This window comes from Moschus berezovskii, chromosome 23 (assembly GCF_049115385.1).
Source record: "Moschus berezovskii isolate FMDL1 chromosome 23, NW_MosBer_1.0, whole genome shotgun sequence".
Taxonomy (NCBI): domain Eukaryota; kingdom Metazoa; phylum Chordata; class Mammalia; order Artiodactyla; family Moschidae; genus Moschus; species Moschus berezovskii.
Genome location: NC_142482.1, coordinates 43,816,402 through 43,838,735, shown reverse-complemented (window position 1 = coordinate 43,838,735; position 22,334 = coordinate 43,816,402). Strand labels below are relative to the sequence as shown.

The window sequence follows — 22,334 nt, the reverse complement described above, 5'->3', positions numbered from 1 at the left end:
TTAAAAATTTCAGCACACACATAAAAGGTAGAGCAGTGCATTCCCAGGTACCCTATTATCCAGCTACAACAAAAATCAATACAAGGCCCTACTCAGTCCCCCACCCCACTTCACAAACACCTCCCTCTCCCATGGATTACTTTTTTTTTTCATGGATTACTTTTTAAGCAAATGTATTATATCACTTGTAAATATGTTAAAGGAATATATAGTCCAATAGAAATTTACCTCTCATTGTCTTCTACTCAAAAATAAACTAATTTTTCCTTGAGGTGTTTGCAAGTGTGGTATTTCATTGTGTAGTTTCCCTGAAGGTCTAATTAATCCAGTTGAGAAACATATACCTCATTAAGAAGACCCCAAACAAATCATAGTTGCTAAGGTGGGAAGTTAGTCTCCTAGTGACTGCTTGCTTGGTTGGTGTAGTGATGTCTTTGGTTCCCACATAACTGAGTTTCTTCCAGTTTTAGAACCAGTTCTCAAGGCAGTAAGGAAGATCAAAATTGATTTGGGTAAATAGTGGAGTTTTTGCTGTTGTTGTTAGCTTGCTGATTTCTTATTTTTTTGTTTTGTCTCCGTGAGTTTATTCTTTATATGATATGGTTCTAATGATAGTATGTTAGACTATCATAGACATTAATAGTGTATTTTCTCACCACAGTACACTGCAAAATATACTATAGATATAAATGAATACTTTGGAACTAAAAGTATGTATAGTTTTCCAAAATAATTTTGTTCCTAAATTTATTGCAATTGTGTTTAACAATTAAAAAGTTCAGGTGCAGTAGAGATTCTCTGAAAAGTTGGTTTTTCAGAAAAGCTTTCTTTCTGACTAACAGATTTCAGTTCATCAGTGCTGGTTATAACACTTAAACACAGCCACATATACAGATAAAGCTGTAGGTAATTATGTTTATAATGGCAATTAGTTTCAGGTAGTTTAACCACTCTCTTGATCAAGACCACAGTGGCAGGGGTAAACTTATAAGTGGAGGGCAGGAGTGTGAAGAAAGTCTGCAGCATTGAAGGGGTGGGCAGATTTCAGTCAATACACACATTTCAGATTGCAAAATGCATTCTTTAAGTAGACTCTCTGGTTGTCCTTTGCTAGGGACATTTACTTGGTGGATTTTATAAACAGTGCTGTATGGTTTTGAACTGTGGTGTTGGAGAAGACTCTTGAGAGTCCCTTGTACTGCAAGGAGATCCAACCAGTCCATTCTAAAGGAGATCAATCCTGGGTGTTCATTGGAAGGACTGATGCTAAAGCTGAAACTCCAATACTTTGGCCACGTCATGCAACGAGTTGACTCACTGGAAAAAACTCTGATGCTGGGAAAGGTTGGGGGCGGGAGGAGAAGGGGACGACCGAGAATGAGATGGCTGGATGGCATCACCGACTCTGTGGACATGAGTTTGAGTGAACTCCGGGAGTTGGTGATGGACAAGGGAGGCCTGGCGTGCTGTGGTTCATGGGGTCGCGGAGAGTCGGACACGACTGAGCGACTGAACTGAACTGAACTGATGGAGTTCTTTGCTTGCTATTCTGAAACATACTTGAGTTTTACTCCAAAGAAGTAAATGATTTTCGTTTCCACAATCAGTCATTTTTGAGTACTGAGATAGCATTTCATTTGAATCCGTGCCTTCAATGTAGGAGGTGTAGGAGTCAATCGGGATCTTATTCCAGTGAAAAAACCTGATTCTTTATTGAAACTTCAGCTTCCTTTAAAAGGCTCCAAGGAGCACTGAATTACCGGAATTCCATGTAGCCTGTCCTTTATTCTCCCCACCACCCCAGGCCAAAGAGGGAAAAAGTTTTGTCTTTATTTTCACAGATACCATATGGTATGGAACCTTCAGGGCTATTTCTGAAACTTCTTGGTAAGTGCCAGAAAAATCCTTCTAAACACACACGGTTGAATAGAGGATGGTTTTGAGATGTTAATTTCCATTTATTGCATAAAAAGATATTAATTACATAAAGGACAGGTCTAGCTTAATTCGCCAACATTTTAGAAACGGTAGGGAGTCAGGTCCAAAGCTCTGAAACCAATCAGTCAACAAATGTTTATTTCACACATGTCTGCTGAGAAGTTTCAAAAGTCTGCAACTCCCACCCTTAAATCTCCTACAGTCCAGTTGGGCAGACAAACTCAAACTCAGGGAACAATGCAGGAGTTAAAGTAGTAAAGCTAGACAAATACACAAGTAATGAAACAAGGCGCTGTGTGTTTGGGCTTAGAAAATAATGTTTCAGCCAATAACATATTCTAGTGGTTTTGAATAGAGGGGTCACAGTGATCTGAAAAACCCTGGAAAAGCTTCACAAAGAAGGTACACATTGGGCTGGAATTGAAAACATAGATAAGGTCTCCTGCATTGCAGGCAGATTCTTTACCGTCTGAGCCACCAGGGAAACACTAGATAAGAATCAGATAACCTAAAAAGGAAGGGAAAAGCAAACAGCAATTATTAATAGCTTTGGAGAGTCAGGTTGAAAGAGTGAGGAGCTGGAGAGGTTAGAAGGGTGAGAAGGGGCCAGACGGGTGGATGTCTTAATTGGTAACTCCTGGCAGAGAGGCTTAAGATGATTTTTAGGGATCCAAGGTCGACAGCGGTGTTCAAAACTAAACTATCACTGCGTGGGATTCCCTTTCCTTTCCTCCCTCCTCTCCTTCCGTCTTTTAAAAACAGAACCCGATGACAGGCATTCACTCCCAGCTGACCAGGCACAAAGGCAGCAAACCAGGCGCTGCAAGGCTTCTTGCCCAGAAGTTGTCTCTCCCGGGTGGAGCCCAGGGAAAGTCGGCCAGGTCCATCAGACCAATCAGCAGGCTCATTCAGGCTTTTGTGAATTACTCTCAGCTGCCCGAAAATGCCCTGGCTTTTTAAAAGGAGGTTCCAGCGCGCGTGAAAGGCCTTTTTTTTTTTTTTTTGCGTGCGCTCTCCCACTTCGAATGTCTGAGATGGCAAACGGCGGCGGCGGCGGCGGCGCGCCCGCTGAGCACACAAAAAAGTGTTTTCTCGCCATATGGTTCGTGTTTACAGGTTTCGTCTAGCTCCTGCTCCCCAGAAATGGAAAATTAATAACGTCGAGGAAACGCCAGCCTGTCACAGGGAGGGTTGAAAAAGGAAAGGGCGCAGAGGGGTCCCAGAAAGACCGGGTTTCCGCGCAGACCGGCCTGCGGAATGTGCGCGGGGTCTGCAGCCTCCCATCCCCTGGCGTCCTTGGCTCGCCGGGAGGTGGGGACGGGGAATCCGGCTGCCCAGGCCCACCCGGCCGTCCTCCCCGGCGGCCAGCAGATGGCTCCCAGGCTCTCTTGCCCCCTCTCCAGACGCAGGGCTTCGGCGGTTCGGGAGGGAGGCGGCGAGGAGCTCCCGGTGCCTGCCGGCGCAGCCTCGCGCGGCCGGGCTCTGCGGCCCTCGCCGGGGAACGCGCCCCCGGGCTGGGGAGGCCGGCCTGGGACGCGTGCGGAGGCCGGGTCTCGCGAGGTGAGGAGGAAACGCTGGAGGAGGAGGAGGAGGCAAAGCAGGGAGGAGGAGCCGCGCCGGAGCTGCCCCCGCCCCGCTGGAGCCCGGCTGGAGCGCGAGGACACCCTGGCCCCCCGCCCCGCGCCGCTCTCCCCGCCTCTCCCCACGCCTTCCGCCTTCACCTAGGGCCGTAGGTGCGGCGCCGGGAGCGGGCGGGAACTGCCAGCGGCCGGAGCCAGCCCCGCAGCCGCCCGCGCGCCCCGCTCCCAACCCCGCCGGGTCTCCGTTCAGCCGCCGGGAACTGCAAGGAGGCGTCATGTAGCAGCAGCCGCAAACCCACCTCGGATTTGCAACTCTTTTTTTTTTTTGGTGGGGCAGGAGACGCGGCCAAATTCTATCTCCGTCCCCCCTTTCATACCTTCTCCCGTTTGCGAGCTGCATCTGCTTCTAGGAAATTGAGGGAGTCGGGGAGGGTGGGGGCCGTAAATCAGAGTTGGACCTGCAACATTGCCCGCACCTAGAGGGCCATGGCCGAGGAGAGCTCCGAGGTGCCCGGGGAGTTGATAGGTAAGAGTCGCGCGGTGGTTGATTTTCTTTCTGCCTCTGCGGCCGCCTCGCCCCCACCTCCTATCCGACCTCTCTCCTCCCGCACGTCCCCGCGCCCCTGGGGTCGGAGGGCTGTCGGGCAGGGTCGCTGGGGGGCGCCGGGAAGTTTCCTTCCGTCTGATCGCTAGAAAAGCTGAGTCCCGAGAGGGCCGGCTTGGGGAGGAATCGGGAGCCCCGGGAGCGCTCGCCGAGGCTATGCGGGCGGCCCCCAGCGCCGCCTCCCGCGGTGACCGGGGGTCCAGCTGGCGGAAGAAGGGGGCGGGCTGCCTGGGTCTGGGGGCTCCTGCAAGCTAGGAGAATCCTCTACAGCGGCGGGTCCCGCGTCCCCAACTCGGGAAGTTCCGGAAAGCCCAGGACGCGAACGGCTGGCGAGCGCACAGTAGGTCGCCTCCGGCACGTGCCAGGAACTCCACATCCCACCCTCCGGTCCCCAGAAAACTCTCGGCCAGAGGTGCCCCTGTGACGTAGGGCTTGGGGTAGGGGGCACTGGTCGGGTGTAATGACTGCGCCTGGCAAGGCGTGGTTTCGCATCGCGAAGTGGGAGCGAAAGGGTTACAGGACTGACGCAGTCTTGCGCCAGGAAACTGAGGGTTAATGATAAAAGTCTTACTTCAGTAATGATTAACCTGCCAATTCTCCCCATCCCAGATCTCTTAGGGAACCTGTATGTGGTACCCTATGCAAGGTGACCCATTGTTTGAGTCTCTTGAGGGTTTTGGGGGGGATGTGTGAGTATTTTGTCCTGCGGTTTAACTTAATTATGTAGAGGGTTAACATGGCAGAGCTTAAAATGAGGTTTGGGGGAAAGAGTGTTCTGAAAACCAAGGGTAAAAGCTTGTGTGTGCCTGCGTGTGTGTGTGTGTGTAGCATGTTGTAACAAGGTATGTGTTGTGTGCGTGTGTTTTGAGCCCCAGTGACCTGTTTCCTTACTGTATCATCCTACACAGCACGACTCAGAAAGATGATAGTTAATGGGTGCTGACAAGAGTTCTAACCGCCCATGCGTCTGCATTTGAGGAATCTTCTCTCTCTCACCTCTTAGAGGTATCACTTTGGAGGAGTTTGAGTGTGTTCTTCCATTAGCGACTGTTAACTCAAGCAGGTGAAACTTGATGTAAAGAAGCTGTTGCTAGGCTAATATGGAAGATGGAAGCTTCTGGTTCTGTTGAATTAAAAAAAAAAGCCAAAGTCTTGACTATATTTAGGATATAAAGGCCTCTTCCCCTCCCCTTCCTCAATCCTGTAAAGTCCACTGGGAATGAGCGGTTCATCCAGTTCTGGGAGCAGGAGATCTTACCAAAACCCTATCCAGAAGAGGAAACACATGCCCAGAACCTCTGAAAATGCCTCCAGAGGTTCTGGGAAAGCGAATTTACGGGAGGGTTTGCATTGCTGGCCAGGGGATAAGGATAACTAAAGCAGGTGGAAGATGCTTTTTTAAAAAAAATTGGGTATCCTTGAGCCTGGTGATGAAAAGTTTAGGTAATTAAACTTTGTTATTGCTGTTTAGTTGCTCAGTTGTATCCGGCTCTTTGCGGCCCCATGGACTGTAGCCTGCCAGACTCCTCGGTCCATGGGATCTTCTAGGCAAGAATACTGCGGTCGGTTGCCATTTCCTTCTCCAGGGGATCTTCTCGACCCACATATTGAGCTCTGGTCTCCTACATTACAGGTGGATTCTTTACCTCTGAGTCACTAGGGAAGCTGCAGTTAAACTTTAGGTAATTAGACACAAGATAAAGGGTGATGAAGGATAGGATGGTTTTCTATTGATGGTCCTCAAAATGAATTCTTTGTGTATTTTAAAAGTTGAAATTAACCCCTATCTAGAGATGGAGTTTTTGTGTTTATCGAGCTCTGCCCATCTTACATGTCTCTCAAACAAGGGACACAGGTTTTTGTGACAGGCCCAATATTCTTCTGGGCTTTTGAGTGGTCTAATTAGCCTGGGTGAGGGGAAATTCCTGTGTCTGCTTTAGTCTGTTATTTCAGTGCTCACAGGGGTTCTCTTCTCATCAATTCAAAATGGCAACCTTGTGAAAAACTCAATATATTTCCTTAAGCTAATCCCCAAAACATTTAAAAAATGTGTATCTTTCTGATTATTAAAGTCATACAAGCTTTTTATTTAAAAAATTCAGAGAAGAATGAAGAGAATATGTCACTCATGTTACCACTCCAAGATAGCTATTTTTGACCTATGACTATATAACTTTTCCTGTCTTTTTCTTTGCGTATATTTTAAGTCAATTTCACATGCTCACTTCCCACAGTTCTTTTTGCAGGGGAGAGACAAGTAGCCTGTCCCCGTTTTGAGTGCTGATAAGATAGGAGCTGCCTAGGGAACTCCCCAGGCAGTGAGGTCCTCCACTTGTTCCCTCCCCCGTGCTACATTCCACCTCATTGCTGTTCCCTGGACAAACTGTACTTTCTCGTGTTCTCATGCTCTTCTCTCTGCTGACAATGTTCTGTCCTCCCCTCCTTCACTTATCTGAGTGGCTCTTAAACTCATTGTGGTGGGTTTCTAATAAGAATATTTTGATCATCCCTTAATAAATACATGAATACAGTTGTTAACTTGCATGCATATTTCATTGAGTGTGTGTAATCTAGAACATAACACTGAAACGCAGTGCAAATAGAAGTAAAAATGCTACTGTTTTCTTCCTGCACCCCAGTGGGTTGTATTGTACACTGCTTTGGAAACCGGTGGTCTGTTTCCTACTTCTTCAAGATTCAAGTTGGGGTCCCCTGCTCCCTGAAACCTCTGTGTGTCGTCTTGTCCATGATCGCACAGTAATGGGTGCATATTCCTCTGGTGACATCAATCCCTGCCGTCCACTAGACTGTAAGCACCTGTGGAAGGCAGGGGTCATCTCTAGTCCAGCCCTTAGAGTGGATGGCACACTAGGTATGTTTGTTGAATGTATGAATAAATAAAAAAGCCATTATAATAGACAGCTCACAGTGATGGGGTTATAAAGAAATTTGCTGTGCTTTGCAGAATCTAACCAGGAGGAGAAAAGGGAAAGTGTGTGCTGAGAAGTTAAGCTGGAAAAACGTTCGAAGGCCTTTCATGGCGTGCTGGAAGGTTTGGATTCATCCAAAAATGACTGTGAGTCATGGTCACACAGCACGAGGGACAAGATTATATCTGCGGCTTTGGAAGGGCCACTTTGGTTCTGGGGGCTGATCGGTTAGAGGTGTTGGGCTAGTCTCGGTGAGAGATGCTGAGGCCCTGAATACAGAGGGAAGAGCAGTGCTCAGGAACTGTTTCAGAGGTGGCCTGGGAGAATAGGTGACTGGCGCCCTGAGAGAACGGTGTGCATGCTTAGTCGTGATCTTCCCGACCTAGGAATCTGAACCCATGTCTCTTGTGTCTCCTTCATTGGTAGGTGGATTCTTTACCACTGCACTACCTGGGAAGCCCCTGAGAGAACAGAGTTGGAGATAAAGATTTCTAGCTTCATGAAGGGCTGGAAGAGAAGCAGGGAAAATCAAATCAAACTGACTTTGATTTGGGACCTGTTCCGTTTGGGGGTACTCATGGGAGGTCTTGGCTAGCATTCAGCTTTTCAAGCTGGGGCTGCAGATAACCAGGCAAAGGAGTCAATGAATTCTTGTGCTTACGGTCTGCTCACAATGTAGTGCTCTATGTACTCCCTGCCATTGCTCTCCTTTTTCTCCATTCTGTGTGAGTATCCCCTTTGCCCAGCAAGGTTATGTTATGCCTTGCTTGCATGGACTGGTATTGTATCATATGCTTTTATATTTGCCTCAGCATCTGAGCACACCGTCCAAGTCACAAAGTAAGTGTTCATTAAATACTTGGTGACTGATTACTATCAAGCTTGTTAAAATAAGCAAAAAAGAAAAAAAAAAAAAACCAACCAAAAATGCGCCTTCAAATTCTTTATCCTCCCCTTTGCTTTTCTCTTATTAATAAAAGAATCTAATGAAACTATTCCTTTCTTTCAGAAAGCATAAAGGATGTTCTTGGCAGAAAGATAAAGATTGCATTGAAGAAGAAAGTAAAGCTGGAAGTGAAGGGAGACAAAGTTGAAAACAGAGTGCTGGTAACTTTTTTAACTTTTTTAAAGTCTGGAAGTGAAAATGTTTTCCCTCTATTGTTCTGATTGCCTAATTTTCATGCAGTGCTCGTTCTGTGTTTTATATTTTGTTCAAACGTTCTGATGCCCATTTTCTCCTAGGTGAGCTGGAATATTTGCCCACTGAAAGTTAAATTTTAGGGACTGAAGTTTTAAAATATATTGTCTTTCTTAAAGTTGTAAAAGTCACCTTCCTCTCAGTCATCTCCTAGAGACCATTTTCAGGTTGTTTGTTGAAGGCTGGAAGTTAAAGGGAGCTTGCTTTTTACTTTTGCTGTGGCTGAGTATCTGATGCTGTTTGTGCGGACTTTGAAGGAGTTTTTAAAAAAATTCATCTCATGTCAGTTTAATTATTAAATTTTCTCAAATGTTATATCTGTATCCATCCAATATCTGCATCCATTGGTTTGGGGAGCAGAGTGCCAGCTTGATCTTTGCCCTGGTTCCAGTGCTTTCTTTGAGTCCTTGAGGGCTCTGATAAACGGTAGTTGAGCAGATTTGCAACTGCTAAGGCCCATGGTGCTTTCATTGGATGAAATGTAGCTAAGATGACCCCTCAGCCAATATGTGAGTATCACCAATCTGGTGTCTTAGGTATTTAGTATGTCTGCTGGTGCTGATGGAATTTGGGGGGCTCCCTCCAACTTGGAAGAGGAGTTGCTTGGGGGCTTGAGGGATTAGCCCGTTGAACACAGGATTGTTAGGGAGTTGTCAGTGCCTGAGTTGTACCTTTAGGGAGGTGAAAAGTCTTCTGTGATGTTTTAATGGTTTCTGTGTTGAAATTGTGAAAAACCTTAAGCTTAGATAAATACACCTTGTTTGTGTTTTTGTTAGAGAGAATAGTCTGTTTACTCTTATTTATCTTTTTATCATTAGAAATCATCAAACATATACAAAAGTAGAGAATAGTCTATTGAACTTTGTATCCTTTTCATCCAGCTTCAACAGTTTTAAGTATTTCAAGAATATTGTTTTATCTCCTCCCAGTTTTCCCCCGTTCCGGAGTATTTTAAAACCTCAAGCATGTGTCATTAGAAGAATATTTTTAATATTCTGTTTCTTCAGTTGAAGTTGCCACAGAATTTGAAATATCTTTCCCATAGCAGCTGTCTTAAGAATCTTTTAAAACATCTGACTGCCTTCTCCTGTGGATGAAAGGATTATGCTATTTATTGATGGATGACTTCTATTTCTCTGTGTACAAGTCAGGCTGGCAGAGAAATTGAAGTGGAAAAACTTGATGGAGTGACTTTTGCCCTGCAACCAAACGTGTTTACCCAGACTGTATAATTATGGTTATCAATAGCAGAAGTGATTGGTATCATCATTCTGCTTCAGTTTTGATAAAGAGTAAATTTCCTTAAGGTGTGTTTTACTTAATATTGTTCAGCCAAAGGGTACAGGTATGTTTCGGCAGTGGTAGGGTAGAGAGAAGAAATTTTGTTCCTGCCACTTGTTTTACATGTTTACTTCAAAGATGGGTTCACCTTTTTACAATTTCAATATCAAATAGTGTTTCCTGCAGCAGTCTAACATGGTATGTGGTACTAGTTGGTACGGACACTATTCATCAGCATAAGAGACCCATGTCATGAGTAAAATTTGCAAAGACAAGTTTAAACATCAGATAAAATAATGTTAGCACCCTTAAAAATTAGTTATGATTGATACTTACTGTTGTTGTTGTTTTTTTTGGAGGGGGGAGTTCATCTTAACATTAGCTGGAGTTGATTAAGGTTGTAATCAAATTACAAATGTATTTGAATTTAAGCATTTATCTCCCCAAATCTGGAATCTAAGCAGTTTCTAGTAGCTTAGGGTAAACTTGTTTTAGCTATTCCTTACTTGCAGGGGCAAGAATTGTTAATTGAAATATTCAAGGTTTGACAAGCTTCAGGTGTGAGCAAGATGGTCTACGAATTCACTTTAAGTTGTGGATTTTCTGAATTTAGAGAAATTCACTTCCTTAAAACATTGGGGGAATCCCCTTATAATTTGTATTTCTGACTTTCTTTTGGCTGTCAGTCCAATAAAATAGGGCATACATGAATTGGCTTGACTCAGCATTTCTTGATTTTTATTTCTCATTTCTTTCCCTAGTGCCCGCCTGCTCTTAGCGTCCTTCCTTCTTGTAAAGCTGAGAGTGACTTGGTTCCTTGTTTTTACATTTAGAAACTTTATACTATTTCCGGCTTATTTTTCATAGTTTATTTTCATCTTCCTTCTTCTGGTCATGATAACTAACATTTATGTAACATGTTCTGTTGAACTCTTAATTATGCATTGTTTTATTTGCTCCTGCAGTAGCCCTCTGAGGTGGGCCCTACTTACATGTGCATTTGCAGAAACTGAGATTTGGAAAAGCTAAAGGAACTCGTTTCAGGTCACCCTGCACATGAATGACAGAGTCGGGAGTTACCCAGGTCTGTCTTATCCATCTCACCATTACACTAAAAAAACTTCAGCTTCTTGTTCGGTGTTTGCAAACTTTCACAAAGATCTGGACTTTAGAAAGATTAGAGCTCCCTGTATGGATTTGGTTGATTGATACATTATTCATTGCCAGTCAATTACCAATGATACCATTATGCATTGGTTTCATACTTGCTGAGCATGAGCCAGACACATGGTATGTACAAGATGGACGTTGACTCTGACTTCATGGGATTCAGAGCTCAGAGTCTAGTTGGGGAGGTAAACGTCTCAACAGGCAATGCTTTGATATGTGCTGTGAGCAGGATGACCGAAAGCACATGGGGGGATCCCCTGACCCAGGCCTGAGGGTCAGTGAAGACTTCCAGAAGGAAGGCAAATGTAAGCTACCACCCAATGGATGAGCAAGAGTTACTAAGGGAAGAGAGTAGAGACATGTTCTAGACAAAACAGAATATGCCTGGAAGCCAGAGAGAGCTTAGCGTGTTCCAGACATAGTAATATTAAGTACAGTGGGAGCAAGGGGTACGGGGTGGAAAATGGCCCAGCCTAAAGCTAATTCTTGCAGTCAGGATCAGGTGAAAATTGGAATTGTTTAAACAGGTCTCTTCCTACCACCTGTTTCTGATGACCACCACGTGAACTTTATCCTCCCCTCCCTCGGGAGGCCATAGGGCCCAGCGGTTAAGGCCTTGGACCTGGTTCACTCCATAGCCCAGCCACTTTATAACATTGTTCAGCCTCAGTTCCTTTCTCTGATGAAACAGGCCTTATAAAAGTATCTATTTGTAAATAGTTTCTTTTTTTTCTATTTTTTAATTTAAATATTACTTTTTTTTAACAATGTTGTGTTAGGTGAGAAGTTGCTGTGTAGCACAGGGAGCCCAGTCTGGTGCTCTGTAAACGGTTTCTTTGTAGATTAACTGGGATGGGTTTTAACACTGCTCAGTGCCCGGCCTAGTACATGATCAACAAATGAGACAGCAGAAGGAACCAAAGGGTTCTGCATTCTGTGTCCCCAGTGGCACAGATGATTTCAACGCCCGATTGTTTGTGTTTCCTTTAAAATAAGAGGGAAGGCAACTGATGAAACCTGAAATTCTCAAGGTGTGTGCTGGTCCAGTGAAATCAGAACTGGTAGGATATTCAGGGGGAGAGTGTTTTATGGTCAAACAAGCTTGGCAATCAAACGTTAAATAAAGATCAACCAGTGTCTTTGACTCAGACTTTGGTACACTCATGTGCATAGATTTCTCAGAATGAGATGAAATATACTGTCATTCTCAAACTTACATGGCCAGAAACCCTACTGACCATAGTTTGGGAAACTGGGATGAAGCAGTTAGAGTGAACGCGGAATAGGCTAGAACAGGCTCTCCATCATTTGGAGTGTCCTCCTAGGGGACAGTTCTTCGGCCTGTACTTTAGTAAAGGGCTGGGCAGGTCTGCAGCAGGCCACACCCTGGCACCGCATCATCTATTTCTGTGATACTTTCCTATCTTGTCTTTAGAGGGTGTTATTAGGAAGTGATTCTGTGTTAGATGGTCAGCCTTTTCCTCCCATTTGCTAATTGAATCGCCACCCAATTTTTCTAGCACCTGGACTTTTAGAAGTGGAATTTCATTTTTACACATTAAACTTTGCAGTTTTAGGTAACTGTATATTTGCATGCAGCTTATTTAACTTATATGCAGAGTACATCATGAGGAATGCTGGGCTGGAAGAAGCACAAGCTGGAATCAAGATTGCTGGGAGAAATGTCAATAACCTCAGATATGCAGATGACACTACCCTTATGGCAGAAAGTGAAGAGGAACTAAAAAGCCTCTTGATGAAGGTGAAAGAGGAGAGTGTAAAGGTTGGCTTGAAGCTCAACATTCAGAAAACGAAGATCATGGCATCTGGTCCCATCACTTCGTGGGAAATAGATGGAAAAACAGTGGAAACAGTGTCAGACTTTATTTTTGGGGGCTCTAAAATCACTGCAGATGCTGACTGCAGCCATGAGATTAAAAGATGCTTACTCCTTGGAAGGAAAGTTATGACCAACCTAGATAGCATATTAAAAAGCAGAGACAATACTTTGCCAACAAAGGTCCATCTAGTCAAGACTATGGTTTTTCCCGTGGTCATGTATGGATGTGAGAGTTGGACTGTGAAGAAAGCTGATCGCTGAAGAATTGATGCTTTTGAGCTGTGGTGCTGGAGAAGACTCTTGAGAGTCCCTTGGACTGCAAGGAGATCCAACCAGTCCCTCCTAAAGGAGATCAATCCTGGGTGTTCACTGGAAGGACTGATGCTAAAGCTGAAACTGCAATACTTTGGCCACCTCATGCGACGAGTTGACTCACTGGAAAAGACTCTGATGCTAGGAAGAATTGGGGGTGGGAGGAGACGGGGACGAAAGAGAATGAGATGGCTGGATGGCATCACCGACTCTGTGGACATGAGTTTGAGTAAATTCTGGGAGTTGGTGTTGGACAGGGAGGCCTGGCGTGCTGTGATTCATGGGGTCACAAAGAGTCGGACACGAATGAGCGACTGAACTGAACTGATAGGAAGTAATGGAGAGAGATCCTCTGTATCCATTATCTAGTCTCCTCTGTCTTGCAAAATTCTGGGACATGACCGCAGGTTGTTGACAGTGATACTGGAAGATTCGGAACATTTCCATCACCATAGAGGTGCCTCGTGTTGCCTTTCAGGTCCGCAACCTCAGACTCGCCACTGCTCTGCCTGCTGCTAGCCAGCATCTGTCTTCTATCTCCATGATCTTTTCACTTCGAAAGTGTTCCATAAGTATAATCACACAATTTATGTGCCTTTGGGGACTGGCTCTTTTTGCTTCTACTTAATTGCCTGGACATTGATCCAAGTTGTGTGTGTCCACTGCACCTTTTCAGCTCTTGTTTCTGAGGAGTAGTCTGTGGTATGGACGTACCGTGGCTTGATTACTCACTGCTCACCCATCCACTGACAGAGTTGTAGGCCATTTCCAGTTGGGGGCTGGTAGGAATAAAACTGATATAAACATGTGTTTACAGATTTTGGTATGAAAATAAGTCTCCGTTTCTCCCTTTGAAATGCCAGAGAGCGTAATTGTGAATTTGTATGGGAATTGCCTATCTCATTTTAGAAGATGCTGTCATGTTTCATTTTCCAGCATGGTTGCATTGTTGTGTGGTCCTATCGGCGATGGGTGTATGATCTAGCGATTTGGTACTGTCGGGGGAAGCAAGGCCTCTCACAGCCTTTTCCCACCCCCTTTCTGCTGTTGCTCACCGAGGGGACAGCAGTGTGCGCCTCTCTCTAGAACTGTGCCTCTGAAGTGTGTGGAAGGTCCATTCCTGGTCTCAGCTTTGCTTTTCCTATTTCACTTTGGGATTTGGGTTTGATCATCTTTGCCAATCCCTTATTCTACCACATCCCTCTTAAATGGGGACAGAAGCATGACTTCCTTTCTTAGTAGACTAAGCAGGTTGAGGAAATGACATGAAACTAACCATGTTGTTTGTTCACCTGTTCCTTGAAAACACTTCATTGGCTGTTCACTTATTTAGTCTTGAAAAGTTAACCTGTAAGCTCTTTAACGTATTTTCTCTTGTTTGGCTATTTATTTATAACTTTTGTGCCTCTTAGGTTTGATTGGAATAGCTGTAAGTTAACTTTTAAAATGAGGAAAAGTAAAAGGACATTATTTGGGATATCGTTAAAATATCTTGATGGCTGTGCTGTCTTTCATTTAAATATAAGCTCCATCACACCTGCTTATTTTTAAAAATGCATGAAAAAGAGAGTAAAGCTCACCTGAGAGTTTTGTAAGCATCTGGCCCATCTAAGCATGAATTAATGAAAACTTCAGTCTCTGATATGGAAAGCATTGCTCTTCTACATGAGGCCATACTCACTTTGCATGACTAGTCTGTTTAATATTTTCCTAATTCCCCCATCTCCTAACACCTAACTTGATTCAGCAGCATGACCCATGGTGTAGTCACTTCTCAGACAAATATTCACACTGGAATTTTTGTAGCCACTTTCAGGTGATACTAACCTTTCCAGACTTAAAAAAAAAAAAGCCAGTTGTACCTTTTAAGAGACATATTTTTTTTCGTGGAGCCAATAAAATAGTGCTATTTAGGAGTTTAAGTTTTGCAGGTTTATTGTTTAAAATCTAAATAAACTAACAAAGTCCAATAACTCCAAAATAAATTCATTCAGTGATTTCCATGAGGCTGTTTTTTTTTTTCATGAGGCTGTTTTGATGAACATATTTCAGAAATAAAGGGGAGATTAAATTATGTTTCGGCTGCTTAGTATAGAGAGTGTCCCTATTTACCTGTTAAGTAGTACAAATATCACAGTTTTTATAATAGCTCACTTTTGCAATCTCAGGATGCTTTTCAAATAGAGATGGGAGTTCTTTATCCTGAAAATTTGGAAAGTTTTAATCACTCAGTTGTGTCTGACTATTTGCGACACCATGAACTGTAGCCTGCCAGGCTCCTCTGTCTGGAATTCTGCAGGCAAGAATACTGGAGTGGGTTGCTATACCCTCCTGCAGGGTATCTTTCTGACCCAGGGATTGAACTTGCATCTCTTATGTCTCCTGCATTGGCAGATGGGTTCTTTACCTAGTGCCACATTTATCCTGAGTGCTGCACAAAAGTGGAATACCCTGATAGCAAACTTTACCTCATGGTTGATCGCTAATAAGTTAAATGTGGTATAGCATCAGATCACATGTTTTTGTTTTTCTCCTAGCAGCTGTAAGAATGAAATTCATGTCAGATGTTTGTAGATTGCAGCAGCTCCTGAAGAAATGCTGTTGGAAAATCATTGTTCTAGGCCCCCAGGTTTACTTCCCTCTGCAGGAAGCTCTTGTACCAGTTGTTGGGTAATTTGAACAGTTCTCTTTGTGGAACTCTTAGGAGTCTCAGCTTTTAAGGATCACTTACAATTCAGTGCACAGGTAATTTTCAAAGCACCTGGGTGAAGTTACATGCCTCTAGAAAATGGAGCTTTAGAAAATGGCAACAGCATTGCAATGATCGTCAGGAGTGGGTATCAAAGAATGCGCATGGTTGCCAAGCGTCCTGGCAAAACTTCTGGGAAACTCAAAATCAGAGAATGTGTATTTGAGTGCTTTGGAATTTACCCCGAGACAGAGCTGGGGCTCCCACTGATCTCTGGGCAGGGGGTTGGAGGCAGGCTCTGGCTCTGGGCATGTGTTTCCAGGAGGTGGTTCTGGCCAACTTGAACTTGTTACCTGAGCTGCGTTTACTTTCTACTTTTCTCATCTGCGTCTGCCCCAGTTTCTTTTGTAGTTGAGTTAGATGAGTCAAATGACCTTGGGCAAGAAGCTGTTGAACATACATCAGCCTGGTGTAACTTTCCATTGTTCTTACAAAGATACACTCTTCCAGCCTCTGGGATTTAGGCACCCTGGGAAAGGGCATTTAGGTCCACCCTGCCGGAGGGGAGAGGGAAGGGAGGAGAGGCAGTATTGGAGTCTTGTGAAGCGGGGCACTGTGGACAAGGAGGAGCCCGGAAATCTAACTGGCATATGCAGTGAATTGGGAGAACTCCTTTTTTCGTGGTTGTAAAACAGAAAACAAAAGGGGCTTTAGTGAAAGGTCACTGTAGCACCTTTATGTTTCATTTCATCAGAAACACTGTTAACATCTGTTGTTAAATTGAAAATGCAACTAAAGTCTGAAGGATAGAACTTTTTTCCTTTCTGGTCATCCTGCCCTTTGATAAAAAGCTTGCTGTGTTTTAACAGAATACAAGGATTTGGATTGGGATATATGGGGCCTATTGTTTAAATCTTTGTTCCTGTGCCCCAGTATGTATACACACACACACACACACACACACTCTCTCTCTCTCTCTCTCTCAAAATATCACTTTCCTCAACTCTTTGAGCAAAGAGGGTAAAATAAGAGGAAAGAAGGATGCCTGGGGTGGGGTGGGGTGTGAGTGTGTGAATAAAAACGTGTTCACTTTCACCTGCTGTTCCTTTCCCTCACCTTGGTTTTGGGAGAGCATGTTTCTTTTCTGAAAACATTATCTTTCGATGCACATCGGCCAGCAGCTCTCTTAGTCTCCTTAGACGTGCTAAGTGCACAGCAAGTTCTGTTAGACGTAGAAGCAGGGACATACAAATGCATACAAATGCCTTGAACTGTACTGAATGATTGAAGGCGGGAGGAGAAGGGGACGACAGCGGATGAGATGGTTGGATGGCATCACCGTCTCAGTGGACAGGAGTTTGAGTAAACTCCGGGAGTTGGTGACAGACAGGGAAGCCTGGTGTGCTGCAGTCCATGGGGTCTCAAGAGTCAGACATGACTGAGCAACTGAACTGTACTGAGAGAATCTCCAGTCTGTGGCAAGAGTTTGAGATGACCGTGCCAAGTTCCCACTAAGGAGGCAGATGTGTGTCGATTCCTACTGATCCTGGGCTTTAGGTGCACAGGAGACAATCTGGTGTGGACAGACTGGCTTAAGCTGACCTTGGGGAAGTTTGTTCAGACCTGGCCCCAGAGGATCTTGGGCCTAGAGGACTCTTGGTAGCCATCTAACCAAGCACCGTGGCCTGTGAGAAGTTGCCTCTGGAGCATCCCTGATAGCTGGGTATCCACCTTTTGCTTCATTATCCTGTGATGGGAAAAGCAAGAGTCTTAGAAGGCCCTTTCTTAATTTGGGCTGGAATCTGCTTCTCAATAACTTCTCTGAATTCATTCTAGTGTAGTTGACTGAAACATCACAGGACAGTTTTGCTCCCTCCTACATGAGTGTGGGTCAGGAATTTGAAGACAGTTACCATGTTTCTCCTTGGACTAAAAAGTCCTCAGGTGAAATAGTCTCACTTCCTGCAAATCTTAATCCTTGGAGAATGTTGCTTTCAGATGTTTCACTGTTCAGATTGCCTTGGCCTAGACTCATCCTACTTTATCAGTGAGCCTTTTAAACTTTTTAAAATTTGTGGACCACAAATGTTGGGCATACACTGTTAAACTGAATTAAACAACCTTTCTCTGAGTCTTTGATGGCCTTTTGTGGATTGTGCCTCTTGAAGGGGTTCGTGTGGTATGTGGCATCAAGAGTCTGTTCTCCAGACCCTGTAGGAACTATTGATCTGGGTGCAGCTGGCCAAGTGAAGGATACCAGTGGCAGATTGCTTTGGCCAAATAAAAGTTTTCTTCTTGTTATTTTTAAAATTTTGAAAGTATCTATGCTATTTGCTTTGCTAACAAGTTGTAAAATAGGAGAGGAAAACTGAAGCATCACTAGTCCTATCAATTTACATGTAATCATTGAAAAAAAAATCAGTATTTTCCACATTTTATATGCTAATATACAGAAACTATATGATCTATTTTAAAAACGGAATCATAAATCCTATTTTGTAACGTACTTTAAAATTTTACTTTTTGTGGTCAAAACTTTCCATGACAATAATACATACATATTTATGTTTTAAATTTCTGCCTGGCATTTCATTAGCCCATAGTTAGCTAACACTATGAGCTAGTTAGGTTGCTTCCAGTATTTTGCCTTATAAATGTGCATACCCTCACATTTATTTTTCTTGGATAAATTCCTGGCAGTGGAATTGCTGGCTGACAGACTTTTTAAAGGATGTATTTTTCACCTGATTGTTATTCAGGAAGTCTCAATAGAGAATAATTCCCCCACCTCATTAGTTTTATTGTCTTTAGAAAGGTTTGCTTAGCAGAGTGGCTGGTTCTCCTTTTTTTAGGTCCTTGTATTTTTTAGGCAAGGGCTTCTGAGGCAGACTTCTTGCTTGCAGTTTAGGGCCTTTTTAGATCTGCCTGATGCTTTGTCTCCTGCTGCAGTATGTTTGCGGGCATGGAGTCCCTGTGGCTCTGGTGTTTGATGGTGGCGGCACATGAGGTTCTGAAGTCCCAGGTCTTGGTGGACCCTGACTTGGCTTCTGCTGCGTCATCCACAACTTTTTCTTGGCTGAACCCCAGCTCAGTGTGAGACTGTGTTATACAATTTAGACCCTTGACCTTTGCCCTGGTTTCAAGACTTTCTTGAGTCCTCAAGTGCTCTGATTAATGGTAGTTGAGCAGGTTTGCAACTAGTAAGGTTCACTTTCATTGGATGCAATATAGCCAAGAAGAACCCTAAGCCAATATTCAGGTAAGCCAGTAAGTCTGGTGTCTTAGAAGGTATTTTAGTATCATAAGGAAAGTGGACATGGCTTTTTCTCTGGGACAGTTCTGAAGACTTTTCCTCTGTAGCTAACAGTTCAGTTCAGTCACTTAGTTGTGTCCGACTCTTTGCATCCCCATGGACTGCATCACGCCAGGCCTCCCTGTCCATTGCCAACTACCGGAGTTTACTCAAACTTGTGTCCGTTGAGTCGGTGATGCCATTCAGCCATCTCATCCTCTGTCATCCCCTTCTCCTGCCTTCAATCTTTCTCAGCATCAGGGTCTTTTCAAATCAGTCAGTTCTTTGCATCAGGTGGCTGAAGTATTAGGGTTTCAGCTTCAGCATTAGTCCTTCCAACGAATATTCTGTAGCTAACATCCATCTCTGAAGTGGCGTGATCCTTCCCTCCCACCCCCACCCCCGCCAGCACCTGTAGAGTAGTTCTTGCTTCTCTTCTTACCCTTTCCGTATCTCCCCACCCCCAAGGGGGCATGTCCAGGTCACCAGGACCTGTGGGCTCTCCTTCAATAAGCAGCTCCTCCTGGAGTGCCTCCAGCGTTCAGCATTCAGCCTGAATTTCTTTTGTTTCAGTGCTGCCCTTGTCTGCCATGTTGCCTGTGGTTATCTTTCCTTCCAAGACGGGCAGAGATGGGATGAGGGTCCTCAGGGATCTCATTTGCTTCTCAGAAAACAAGCACATAGGCCCCCTTCCATTTTCAGAGTGACATGCTTGGTCCCAGTGTGAAACAGACAAGGGAAAAACAAAACAAAATCGGAGTTCTGAAAAGTTAATAAGAGTTAATAATAATGTTAGTAAAGTTTTGCAAAGTCTCTTTTAAGACCACTTCTCTGCAGTTTGATTCCTGACTTCTGGTCCTAAGGGGCCCAGCAATACTCCTGTGGAATCTGAGCTACAGTATGACTAGTGAGGTCCAGGCTGGTTGGTTAGGTGTTACCAGGGAGCATTTTCTGTTTCCTGAATTCATCTGTCTGAAATCAATTTTTACTAGCAACCAAAAGATGATTGGATCATCCCCCATAGGCATGAGAATGAAAGGAAGACCTGGAGAGAAGCATTTGTGGTTCTTGGATAAATCGGTTTGGTACTTGGAAGATCTCGGCTCTTTTTCTTTTAAGTTGCCAGGGGCCAGTTTCTGCTCTTTGCCTGTGTCCTTGGAGTAGCAAAAATGTTGCAGTCTGGGGAAACTTTTTGTACAACTTAGTTCACTGAATCACAGGTACCGCTGGTGCTGATGGGAATCAAAACCAGCCTACAGAGAAAGGCTGTAGTTCGTTTGGCACTCGGCTTGTTTGTGTGGCTGTTTCCGTTTAAATCTTCTGGGCATCCCGCTTCTTATCAGAACTTTTATCCCCTCAAAATTCATCGTTGCTGAATAAACTGTGAAGTTCTGGGAGCTGTTGCCTTTTCAACAGTTTGCCTCTTTAGAAAAAAACTCTTGAAGTTCAAATAGCCCTTAACCCTCCATCATTTTATACTTCTCCAAATGGGCTTGTGAGGGACATGGTGGGTTGTCTTGGTTCATTATTTAATATTCTCTTTCTTCACAAGTACTGGATGCAAGAAGTCGGTCTGGTCCTTCCCTGTCCTGTGTTGCTAGTTAACAAAGCTCTTGGAGCAAAGGGGAGGCTATTAGCACTTTGTCACTTGGAGTTTAAGGGTCCTCCCACTTGTGAGCTCTCGATGCAGAGTTAAGACTCTGCATCTGTCTTTATACTGACAGTATGCGGTTGTCGGTGGAGCTGAACAAGTGTCGTCAGTGACGCTGTGTGTTCAGGAAGCCTTCCTGCCGTGTCCGTTTTGGCTGGCTCTTGTTCCCTGGAAATAGCCGGTTTCTCTAGCCACCAGAGAAAGGCTCCTTATCTTCATATTCTGGAGAGCTTGTGGAGTAGTTAGCCTGAAATTCAGGGATGGCTTTTCCTTTTTAAACATCTTCGCAGACATTTTATACTTCCCATTCTGTTAGCAACTTCCTCTGTGTTAGGGGATCAGTCTGCCTGGGTTAGAACCCTAAAACTACTGTCTCTACTGTCTAATGATGGGTGAGTCATTTAACTGAAGTCTGTGCTTCACTTTTCCCATCCATAGAATGGATGTAATGATAGAACCTCTCTTGAGACTTGTTTGGCAAATTAAATGAGACATTCCATATATAATCTTTCAAATAGTGACTGTCACAGAGCAAATTCTCAAGAAGGCTTAGCTCTGATTGCTGTTGAGAGGGCTGCTACAGTGCACCGTGCTGAGTGCTCTGATCTGAGAACCTGGTTATATATCCACAGTCATAGGTGACTTGGGGTATTTTTATATAAATTTCCCCAAGGAAGTACTTCTACTTTGCCTCTTTTCCTGGCTTTGTGCAAGATACCTGTTTCGATGTTTCTTCTGCTCAGAGCTCTTTGAACCCATATTGGCTGTCTCAACAAACGGCTTTAGGATTTTTTTCACTTTGCTGCTCTTATAGAGGGTATGTGGATTTTGAAAGAAAAACTTTCAGAAAGAATTTAGGTGTGTGCATTGTGGAGATATGTCTCTGAAGACAGGACTGTACATTTTCTGTGGATACCATTTTGGCCTCCCTTTCCCTGTGGATCTGAATGTGTTCAGAAGTATACTCAGATCTTTCTCTCACTTCCAAGTTAGAGCTCAAAAAAGCCCAAAGGTCAGTTGTTGCCCCCCCCCCCCCCGACCCCCGTTCATCCCTGTGGGGCTGCTGTGGGCCTTGCCACCTGTTCTTGGTACCTCACTAAGATTCCTTCCTCTTGGGTTTTGATTCTGATGGCTTTTGTTGGATGCGAGGGGCTTTATTGGGGTTCATGGGCTTCTGTAGTTCTGCTTTCCCACACTTGAGGACTCCTGGGTGTGCTGGAGAGTCAGTCCTCCAGGCCATGCTGGATTCTCACTTTCTGAATAACCTTTAGATCAGTGCTTCTCAGCCTCAGCACTATTACTGACATTTGGGACCCGATGATTCTTTGTTGTCGGGGGCTCCGTTTGTGTCCCAGGGTGTTTACCAGCATCCCTGTTTTTACTCCCTGGATGCCAGCAGCTCCCCTCTCTTCTCCCGGCTATAACAGTTACAAATATCTCCAGACATTCTCGGGTATTCTCTGGGTGGCAGAAATGCCCTCAGCTGAGAACCACTGGTTTAGATCAGCTGGCCTCCACGTGACAGAGGGCAAATGCATACCTTATCATACTTAGCTTAGAAAGTTTTATCGAGGTCTGAAAATTCACAGTTCTATAGTACAGCTCTGGTTAATCTACTTAAAAATCCATACGCGAATGGATTTAAAATACTTATTTTTAAAGTATTTATTTAAAATACTTATTTTTAGGTATTTATTTTTGAAGTATTTAGATCCCTATATCTATATACAACAGAAAGAACAGATGGCACCAAACAGAAGTTTGTCATCTTTTAAGATACCTAATCTTAAAACCGTTGGTGTGGCCATTGGTTCTCAGTATGTGGTCCTGAGAATGGCAGCTTTAGCAT

The 22,334-nt window shown here is 44.2% G+C and overlaps 1 protein-coding gene across 5 annotated transcripts in view; it reads left to right on the top strand.

The window, feature by feature from the left end:
- Positions 1–3,675: 3,675 nt before the first annotated feature.
- The window catches only part of CARMIL1 (capping protein regulator and myosin 1 linker 1), a 313,940-nt gene continuing 295,281 nt past the window's right edge, over positions 3,676–22,334 (top strand). For 3 of the 5 annotated variants that reach the window (XM_088831520.1, XM_055407125.2, XM_055407124.2), the window contains exons 1-2: positions 3,676–4,044; positions 8,062–8,159. In XM_088831520.1, coding sequence (XP_088687646.1) covers positions 4,005–4,044; positions 8,062–8,159 — 138 coding nt within the window. In that variant the 5' untranslated portion in view covers positions 3,676–4,004. Of the gene's footprint in view, positions 4,045–6,637; positions 6,995–7,087; positions 7,199–8,061; positions 8,160–22,334 lie in introns of those variants that run through there. The other 2 variants (XM_055407128.2, XM_055407126.2) reach the window with 2 other exon arrangements.